The sequence below is a fragment of the Mesitornis unicolor genome, unplaced genomic scaffold (assembly GCF_000695765.1).
Source record: "Mesitornis unicolor isolate BGI_N332 unplaced genomic scaffold, ASM69576v1 Scaffold43325, whole genome shotgun sequence".
Lineage (NCBI taxonomy): Eukaryota > Metazoa > Chordata > Aves > Mesitornithiformes > Mesitornithidae > Mesitornis > Mesitornis unicolor.
Genome location: NW_010184250.1, coordinates 1 through 11,086, shown reverse-complemented (window position 1 = coordinate 11,086; position 11,086 = coordinate 1). Strand labels below are relative to the sequence as shown.

General features: G+C 35.5%; 1 protein-coding gene across 1 annotated transcript; it reads left to right on the top strand.

Annotated features, from left to right (window-relative positions):
- Nucleotides 1–3,253: 3,253 nt before the first annotated feature.
- Nucleotides 3,254–11,083, top strand: LOC104540572 (tyrosine-protein kinase Fer-like; the record flags this gene model as incomplete). The annotated part of the gene is made up of 3 exons (XM_010184408.1): nucleotides 3,254–3,518; nucleotides 7,527–7,700; nucleotides 11,021–11,083. Coding segments are annotated over exons 1-3 (444 nt in total), but the record flags the coding sequence as incomplete, so codon positions are not given.
- Between the last annotated feature and the right edge of the window lie 3 nt (nucleotides 11,084–11,086).

The following is an 11,086-nucleotide window of genomic DNA, read 5'->3' as shown; positions in this document are numbered from 1 at the left end:
TTGAGGAAGATTTTTTTTCCACCAGCATATCTTTCACACTGTTTTCATCTTTTCCACATTGGAGTAGAAAGTGTGTTTGTGTTTCAAACTGCCCATATCTCTGGCTAGTTCCACAGTAAATCTTTTCTGGCATCAGATTGTGTTGCACTACTAAATTTTGTCTTTGTCTTACACGTTCAGTGTGAACATTGTAATTTTTTATGGTAAAGCCTAAAAAAGGGGCTATTAGTATTTCTTCCATAATCCAGTAGCTATGAATGGGGGGAATATCACACTGCAAATAGCAACCAAGCTTGTCTGTGGTCCTTAAACAGCATCTCCTTGTGCCATGGTTGGAGACAGTGTGGATCTAAATGGATTGTTGTAGATCCCTTACAATTAAAGTACTCTTTCCTATTGGTCTGACCCTTTAGAGTAGCTGTCAGCTTCTCTGTACTCACTAAGCCAAGAGATACCAAACTTGGAAAAATGCCAGTCTGTCTTAGTGCCAGATACTGCCTCTTTGAATATTGGCCTTTTGAAATGCACTTGTGCTTTTAAAGAATATTTGAAATTCAGATGAAATACAAAATATCTATTCACACGTTTGGTAATTCTTATAGTTTTGACTTCAAGTAAGTGACTATGGGATCTGTACTGTTTTCAGTTCTTTAAAAGTGTTAAAATAAAAGTGGTTTTAATTAAAAGTGTTGGGTTTTATTTATCAATAGTTAAGTGGCTTAGATCTTGGATACTTGCTCACCACTTCTTTGCCTCCACGATGTAGGAGCATTTGAATTTTACTAAGTCTCTTGAATAAACATTTTCTTAATTTGTGAGGAAGGCGTTCAGTGGCTGGCTTACCCAGCTGGGAATCATCAGCTCTGAGACTTTATGCTTGTTACTGAATCAGAATTTTATCACTTTTGCAAAATGAATTTTTGCTGTGCTGCTTCTGTCATGGTGAATGCAATAATTTAAAACGGAGACCGGAGTCTAGCATTTGCATGATCTTTGTGCATGTATCCTGGCATGTAATAGTCTAATTGGAAAAAGATTAATTACTAATTAGTGAAGGGAAAATTAGCAGACTGGGGTGAGATGATATTGAATCTTCTGTTCTGTTGATTTTTGTGGTCTTATGGCTCCACAGTGAGTCAGTAGAAGCAGAGTGAAATATCATATGCTGAGAATATTTCCTCCCTCACTTGCCCTCATGCCTCTCAGTAAAAGACACGGGTTAAAGTACAAGCAAGAAAGCCAGCATTTTACTCATAGCACAGAGCCAGACTTCATTCTGAGATTCAGTTCCCATCTCTTCTGAATCTGGAATGTAAGAAAAGAAAAGTATTAGCTTTTCTCATAGCTAATATGCTAGGATATTTATGTAACTTGCTAAAATGTGCTAGGAGAAAAATGAGCTTGGTCACAAAAATGGGTATAGGTCTAAAAGGTATCAAAAAATCCCAAGTGCAGCTCCAGTGATGTTAATGAGTAGGTGCTTTAAGATTTTTTCTTTCACTTGTCTTACTAAAATATTAGTGGTTTTGCAAGGCTGTTCTTAAACTTTTAACTGAGAAAATACTGTCATTAACACAACTAATAGCAACATACTCCGTCCTTTATAACTACAGCCATGTGAATTACTGTTGCTCTTTATGACTGAACTTCTAACCATCAGCAAGAATTCTGACTGAAATATGCAGCTTCGAATTAAAGAGTACATGAAAGCTTCTGATAGATTTTAGTTGTACAACCTTGACTTGCCTCTATTGTGCAGATGCATAACAACATGGCACTATTCTTACTTTCTTTATAGCATCATTGTTTCCTTCTTTTTTTCTTTCTGAAAATAAGCATGTAGTGGATGAGGCGTATTTCCATAAGTTACTGGAAGAGCTAATGGAGACAGGGAACTGCAGGAAGAGAGGAACAGTCCTAGCAGTTGGGCTTCCCTGGGTAAAATCTTGTGAAATTTTGTGTGGTGGCTGAAGAAAATAACTTACATTAAAAATGTTGAACATTCTGAAGGCTGTCTTTAAGCCTTGTGAATACTAGTGTTAGCTGGTACAATGTTGACATTAGTTTGTGTCTCAGTTCTTGGTGTAAAATAAGATTTAGTCCTGCTTGGCCTCATGGGCTGTTAGGAAGATAAATCTGTTAGTATTTGTAAAACACCACTAATCTAAGTGGCAGTTTAAAAGCTGATGAAGAAGTTGGTACTTCTGTGTTCAAAAGAGCTAAGACTTGGCTGGAGTGCAGGAATTAGTGAATAAGCAGTACACAGCCTGTCTCTGCGTTGAAGTCCATATCTGTAACTGCATTTTATGTAGATTTATCTTACCTTATTTGAAGCTGATTAGCATAGGAATGGGCTTTTGGTGCATACATAGAAGAGAAGATTCAGCCTGTATTACAAAACCAATACTAGTCTGTGGAAATTACTTCTATGTGGGGGTTCGGGTCTGCCTTGATGTGGTTGTGTGTTTATCAGTATCAGATGAAGGTGTATTAGAACTAGCTCAGACATGTGCCTTTGACTTGCAGTTGTGTTACAGGTTTTCAGAAGGCAGCATTTCTTATCTGTTTATCAAATGATGTCCATTTGGTGCAGTGAGACTGAACTGCCTTAGAGGAAAATCATGTGAACTTCCAGACTTTGCCCTAATGTGTTGGCCAGGGGAGGGATTGATAGTTGCATGCAGAACCTGGTTGGGGATATTTTCTGATTTTTGGGAGGTTGAATCTGCAGGATTAATGACATACTAGCACAGTGTTTAGGAGCAAAGTAGCTTCTAACTAGTTATCCATTTCATATGGATGTAGCATCTGAGAGGTGATGTTTTATCTAGGTTTTTCTGTGCTCTTAGGACTAAACACCAGAAACAAATGTTTCGGGTCACCAGGAGTGCAACGGTGTAGTTGGCAATTCTTGTCTGGAGATCCTTTCAGCTATACTTATTTGATTAAATGTGTGGATGGGTCTTTAGTGTTTGTCTTAGGTACTTTCATGTGTTCCCTCATAACTCCACTTTAAGTTAGGAAGGTATATTTTTCAGATGGAAACTGTAGGACAGTTCTAGGCCTGAGATCTCTTGCAGTCATAGATGGGTGTTCAAAACAATGCTCTGACCCTCCTTTCAGCTCATTTTGAGGAGGTATATGTATGTGGTTAGTCTTGTGGTTAGGTTATTTCAGGGTTTAGACGTTAATAGTTGCTTTTTGTCACACTATAAGTTTTTCTTTTTACTTATGTCTCATGAATCTTGTTCTATTTTCAGATGTGGTGAAGAGCCTGCATTTTCCCCTGTGTGGTATATAGTGCCTTAAAAATGGGGTTTGGAGGTGATCTGAAGTATTCTCATGATGCTTTATTAAAACTGCAAGACTGGGAACTGCGACTGCTGGAAACAGTGAAGAAATTTATGGCTATGCGAGTCAAAAGTGATAAAGAGTATGCCTCTACTTTACAGAATCTTTGTAATCAAGTCGATAAAGAGAACACGTGTCAGTTGGATTATATCAGCAATGTGTCCAAGGTAAGACTGAAATATTTTGAATTTGGGATATCCTTGGAAATATCAGTTCTGGTTTTACTTTTGTTTGAGTTATTTTGGATTAGATTCCTGTTCATTCAGCTTATTGAGAGTTAACGTTGCCAAAGTGTTTAAAATCCTTTTAGTTCCTTAGTGGGATATGCAAAAGTTGAGAACCAGTCTTACTTCAAAAATCATAACAAAACTGGAATCAATCCTGATTTCTGAAATGCTGTATTTTAGGTTCCTGCTACTTTGTTTAGTGTTTTGACAATAAAGTATACAAAAGCTTACTAGAATAAGCTTTTCTCTAAAGACAGTTAAATAGGAACTATTGTTTATGTTATATAGAATTTGTGGCAGAAATAGAAAAATGCCAGGAAGCTGGGCCAAAGCCTAGCATTCCAGCTCTTATTCACACCACAAGGGATGTTGTAAGCACAAAACATTAATTCAGGATGCTTCTCATAATTGTGAAGTTGTTTTACACCCAATTTAACATGACTGTTGACTTTTTATGAAGTTAACACTGTCCTTTCCCCAAATCATTAATTTTCAGATTTAGAGCAAGTCCAGTAATGGTGCTGATGAAGCAAACTTCCCTGTTTCACCTGTTTGTACACTTCAGTCCTGACTTGGATTCCTTCCTGACTGAATAAAACTGTTCTGTTTTAATGGCTTATTCTATTCTTGGCTCATCTGCTGTAGCAGTGGTTACACAGTCTCTTCACTCTGACATGAATCCTGATCTCATCTCTGCAGGAAAACACTCTTAGGGTTAAGTTATATTTTAGACAACGCAGTTTTTATGTAGTGGGCTTATGGGGTGGTTGCTTGAGGCATAGCATTTGGAGCATGAGTGGTCCTCTTGCAGCAGTCCGGATTTATACTGGATGAAAGTGATGATGTATGTGATTTGAAAGCTACGCTCCTATGGTTAGCCTGCTTCAGCTGCCTCAAAAGTATCACTGCGCAGTGTTTATAACAAATTCTGTTGCTTCCTTCCACTCCCATAAATGTTGTCTTGTAAATTGACATTCTGTCTTTTTTTTAGTCTCTGTGTTTTGATGGTGTATTTGAAATGCTTTTCACTCAATTAGTTTGTTATGAATTTTGTTATTTAAATTGTGATTATTTTGGTAAATAAGCCAATGGCAATGCTTTAATGTTTAAGATTTGCAGAAGTCAGGCATTTTCATCAAGCTTTCTACTGCTGGATCCCAAAGTTTTGTATAGACTTATTGGTGATATGACTAATAATTCCTGATATTGCTGGCCTACTAGAATTGCTTTTATGTAATAGGTAGACTGTCTTGCAATTCTTTTAGGTGATGAAACAGAGCAGATTAGGGTTAGAGCAGTAAAGGAGCATTGGCATCAGGATATTTAGCATTACAAGTTACAAGCAACCCTTAACCTTCATGTAGCTAGTTCAGTTGAGAATGGTTCATGTCAGTGACATTAGCACTTCCCATGAGCAAATAAATTTTAAGAAGCTTGAGATCAGTTCTTTTTTGAGTTGGAGAGAGGCACATGTATCACATTTTGAAATCTCATTTTGGACTCAAATTGTTCTTTCAGGATTTTTTTTTGTTTCTTTTTTTCTTTTCTTCCCCCCCTCATAAGGAGGTGTCACTTTTCTGTCAAGCCCCATCCCTAATCTCTACATCTTTATGTAACAGCAAAAATATTCATCTGCTGCTGACGGATTTTTTAAATGGGCTTGGCTTGAAACTTCACTGTCACTGGATTTTAAAGTTGTGTAGTGACATGTTGTCATATTAGTTTTGACAGTTAAAATGTCTGAATTATTGTATGATCACTTAATTCCTAAGATCCTAAGATTTAAAATTTCTGTATATTAAATTTTTGATATAACATGGCATCAAAATCAAATACTGAACTGTCTAATCTTTTGTCTTTTTTTTTTTTAAAATACATCCACAGCAAGAGCAAGCACTTTGAGAAACACAGTGTTTGGGAAAATCTGTCCTATGGTTTTTTTCTTGCAGAGGCAGCAAACTTGCTGAAAGGCATAGTGGCAGCAACCACTAATGCTAGAAAAGCAGTGTTTTTAAGTGCTTCCCAAGAGCTCTTTTGTGTGCATATATGTCTAAAAATTACTGTTAAACCAAACAATGATATATTTTACTGCTTTTGATGGATTGTGGTTATTGTCTGTGAAAGGAAATACTTTGCCTTCTGTGCTCTCCCCACCTAGCTATTGATATAAATCTCAAATTTTGAAGCCTTTCCTTAAGTATAGCTTTTCTCTTTAGCTTTTCCTATTTTAAAATAATTAAAAAATAATCATAAAACCCACAGAAATCCTTTTCAGTGGATTGAGGGATGTGCAGATGATTTTTTATTAAATTGAAAGGGAACTTTTCACTATGTTTCTGACTTATTTGGGTTCATTTGGTGAATTGTAAGCTAAATATTTCTTTAGAGTACTTGTCCTGTTGAATGCTTTTGCTGTGATTTTCAGGTTTGATTAAAACAGTACTTGTCCCATCAGTAATAAATCAACCTTAAAGAAAATTGAGAACTCTTGACTATATTTTCACCTCTGAGAGAGCCCTTGTGAACTCTTCTGTAACAAGAACCACTGCTCTCAGACAGTTGTTTAGTGATGTTTTTATCCTGTGCAGCTTTGCAATATGGCTTCTGATGTCATTTGGCAAGTGTTTTGTAATGGAGAGGTGAAACAGTTTTCAGCCATAGCCTGGAAGTTTTAGGCTGTGACCTTTTACAGGACCACACTGAATAGTTCTGTGCCAGTCTGTGAGATGTTTATGAGCTAAAGGAAATGTTAAAGATGGTTTAATATATACAGGAGTTAACTGTCTTGTTTCCTTCTCTAGAATCCAGCTTGCATTGCAGCATTGTCATGTAGAGATGGAAATACTATGTATATTTGTTTATATATGAAATGTAAGGAAACCCCAAAGCTACCAAACGACTTAGTGTTCTAAGTTTTGATGATCTAAGTTGGATTTCTGTCTTTAGTAAGAGTAAGATAAATGCTAGTAAAACTAGCATACTAGCTGCCCTCAAAATCTGATAATTGTATGGCATGTAGCCATTCTGAAATTTTAGATATAGCATAGCACTCAATGTCAGGGAGTTATCTTAAGGGAATCCAATACTGTTCCCATCAGTGAAGTGGGACAGAAATCTTTAGAGTAATGAATACTTTTATTTGAATAGAACTGTAATGTAAAGTTCTTATTTGTGATGCATTGGAAGTTTTTCTGCTCACCTTACAGTTCTTAAACAAACTTCAAAGCCACAGCACATTAAGTTTTCCTGAAAACTGACAAAATGGCCAAGAAGGTTATTGGAGCATAGAAAGATGCTGGGTTACTGTGACAAGACAACTAACTGCTTGTGTCTCTTAACCTGTTAGCACCCTGTGCTTTGATACTGATGGTCTGACCCCGATGCTGGCAGTTATGTGAAGCAGCTGATGAATTCTCTTAAACAGTAACCACTCAAATGCATATTATTGTGTGGTATTTATACGAGGGGAGAGAAGTCAGCTTGAACAGAGTATCTGTGGCTGGGAAATGGGAACAAAGGACACAGGGACATGCTTGTTGAATGTCAACATGCTTGTTGAAAGGTTGGACTAGATGATCCTTGTGGTCCCTTCCAACTTAGTATTCTATGATTCTGTGTATGTCAGGGTTGTCATCCAAAAAAGGCAGTGAAACTTTCGCTGATGTTGGAAGTACTAGGACAGTGCTGAAGGGTGACCATATAATATTGTCTTTTTATCTCTGGTGCTTTTTTTATGGTTTTATGAGTAAGTTTGAGGCATCATTTTGCTGTAGCATGAAGAACTTTATTTTGGAAGATCGCAAGTGCACTTGGGTAAGTTTAAAATTATTTTTTTACTGAATTGTTTTAAGCAGTGATGCATCTTTTTCCCACAGTTCATGGTCATTGTTTGGTTATTTGTAAACCATAATAAGTAAGTGCTTTTTTGTTTTGACTTTTTTTTTATAGTCTTGGTTGCTTGTGGTACAGCAAACAGAACAGCTGAGCAAAATAATGAAGACACATGCAGAGGATCTTAATTCTGGGCCTTTGCATAGGCTTACAATGATGATCAAAGATAAGCAGCAAGTTAAGAAGAGTTACGTAGGTGTTCATCAGCAAATTGAAGCAGAGATGTACAAGGTATTTTATTCAACTGTGCTTTATAAATTTATTATAGTTTTGTATATTTAAAAAGTAATATATTGAGAGTAGATTATTTTAGTTCTACTGTTTATATTTGTGCTATGATAAAAGTAGGAATTTACGATATGTAGAATGCCTCATTTAAATTTTAGTTATTTCTTCCACATTTTCTCTCCACTGCTAGCTGACAGGGCAGAGATAGAAAACTTTTTTCTACATAAATTTGTACAGATGCTCTTGTTCCAGTAAAGTATAATTCTTTGTGACACTTTTCTATTCCATCTTTTTTACTGTTTTCATTCCACTCTTGACATCCCTGGGATTAGGACAACATTCTTGTCCCTGTTTTAAAATACACATCAAGAGTAAACCAAACATTAAGGCTGCAGATGGAGCTTTTCAGGGCCTTTTCTATTACATATCAGTTGTCCTACTTATATTGAAAGCACTGTATCTAGTCAGTAAAGCTGTCAGAAATCACAGTTTCATTCAGGTGCTCTGTGAAAAGTTTAACGTCAAATACAAAAAATCAGGTTGATACCCTCAAAGGTCTATTGAGAGAAGGAAGAGCACTGTTTCTTCTAGCAGAGAATTTGACATCTGTAGTAGCATAATTAAAATGAGGCATCTGAGTGCTACAGTACAAATGTCATGGACTGATAAGTAAAAGATTCTTGTGCTGGTTATGAGAAGAACTAGTACTAAATGTATATTAAGTTAAGTATGTTTGCTCTAACAAAAGAGCTTACATAATATACTGGGATCTTGGCATCTACCCCAGGTATTGACTAAGTGGAGTGCATACTTTTTGATGTATGATCAGTAGATTATCTTATCTTAAATTGCCAAGCCAAATAATCACTCACAGCCAGTTATAGATTGGTGTGTCTGAAAATAGGATTGAAGAAGAGGAAAAACTGGTAGCACATGTTATAAATAACAGACGTTAAATACATAGAGAATTGGAGAAATGGAAAAGGAAAGGAAAAAATTAAGAAAGAGATGAAACAAGACTGCTGAAACTTCAGGTATATTTTTGAAAGAAACTGTGCAGAACATGTTTTTTTTTCTGTTAATATGTTAACTCGAATAAAATCTCTAATAAATCTGTCTTTTAAAATAAGGCTTTTTCACCAAAATATAGTACACATTGAGAACTCCCCAAATGTTTAATTATAAACCATATCAATTTTAATTAATTATGGGCTCCATGGCCATCCAAATATTTTGCATCCTGATGAATAAGCTTGCCTTGTTGTGTTGTGTTGTGTTGTTTTGTTTTGTTTTCCCTGTCCTGATTTTCCTAAGAAGCATCTGAATAACATTCTGGTTAAATATGGTATGCTCTTTCATTGTTAGCTGACGTTGTTTGTTCAAAGGTTTTCTGTTACTGGGGGACTTACAGAATGGTTCCCAGAAATTCAAAATACTTCTCATGTTCTGTGGTATTATTTCTGATTTTGTTCCACAGAGAAGCAAAATACTTATTTCCCAGGACATTATCCAAACCTTGGATCAGTGTCTGTGCAGTTCATAATCTTTAGGATACGCTGTCAAAAAGATACGTTTTTGTTTTCCTTTAGGTAGAATGCATATTATTCTAGTCACTTCTATGATGAAGAGTCTTTTTGACAGAATTCTTAAAGATAGTGAGTTACAATGTCTTCTACACAAATATAGTAAAACTTGTATCTTGTAGATTTATCCCAGTTCCCATTGAGTTATTGGATATTTTTTATTTCTTCGTGAAATTTGAGGAGAAAAAGTAGAGTACTGTGCTAGTTAGGTGAGCAAGACTTTGATGTAAAAGCTGGATTTAAGATAATCCTTGACCATCTTGGTTCCTTCAGTGTTATTTGAGGGTAGAGGTGCTCTTTTTATTGGTTTTGTCTGTTGGAAGATCATGGTTTAAGAATTAGTAAAGTATATTTTGCAATTATTACTAAGGCTTCTTAGTACAAATGACCTACTTTTTATTTTTCAATTTTCTGTAAGAGAAGCAGTACCTTTTTATTTATGCATTATAATTATGTTCACTACTTCCTAATTTCATCATCATCTCCATTTCTTAAGGTGTTTTTATAACACGAGTTTGTAATGAAGTTATTTTTTTTTCTATACCACCTCTATTAGTGTATAATATCAACAGTTGTAAGTGTAATTAACAGTGTATGGAAATACAAGATAAGAATATGGGACTGATGCGGAGTAATGTTCCTGCCTTTAACTCTTTGCACAGTATGCCCAGAAAGAGAAACTGTAGATAGCACCTTGTTGGCTCTTTGAGGAATTGCATTAATTTTCCAGATGTTGTTCTTAAGAGTGAAAGTAGTCGTATCGAGTCCTTGCCTCATGAGAAAAAGAGGAATTGTGACCTCCAGCTTTCTTCATGCCACCTCCAAGGGTGCCAGTTTTTCTGAAGAATTGACTTCCTTTCCTGCACATTCAGTGAGGGAAGGACTACCACTAGATTAAGTTCCTCTGTGATTTCCGATTGTGAGCATATTTTTCTTTTTGTCAGTTTTTACTTTTATTTAGCATATATGCCACCTTTTCGATATTGTAGTGGCTGGTTTGTTAGTAGCTTTTCATTGGAACTTAATTATGATTATTTCTGAACAGTGCACTAATTTTGTCACACAGACAATGGAAGTTGGGGATAGAAGAGAGAGCTGTATTGTATTTTTTTGACAAAAAATGTTATGTTCAGTGGAACATGAACTGCAAAAAGATTCGTCAGTGCTGTCTTCCACCATAGTTTGTTTTTTGGAGGTTTAGGGTTTTGGGGTTTTTTGCTTTGTTTTGTTTGGGGTTTTTGTTTGTTTCTTTTCCTTTTTAGGAATTTAAGTCATACAACAAATAGATTGGTTCATGCATAGTTGCCTTTTCTGTGCCATTTGTACAAACTGTAATATCTAAAAACTCTTTTATCTTACATTTCTTTTTTCGATGTAAAGATGTTCTTTTTCATAGAACTTTTTCATCTAGTATGATTTAATATGTATCTTTTAGGTGCTTTTTTTCCTTGCCACTGACATGGAATAGTGTTTATGATAAGCTGGATTTCCTAAACATCTTTTTCATTATGCTGATATGGATGGGGATCTCTGTTTCAGGCCTCTTCATTCTGTGCATTTGTTGATTTTGATTTTGTTACACCATGTAATATCCTATTAATATCTCAAGCCAATGGCAAGTTGTAAAATCCTTACTTTGGAAAATAAATCCTGTTAATTCTCTTTCACTGATGCTATAACTATTTTTATGTGTTGAGGATAAGTATTTGTAATACTTCTTATATTTCTGTTTTCTTAAAGGTCACAAAGACAGAACTAGAGAAACTAAAATCTAACTATAGACAACTAATAAAAGAAGTAAATTCT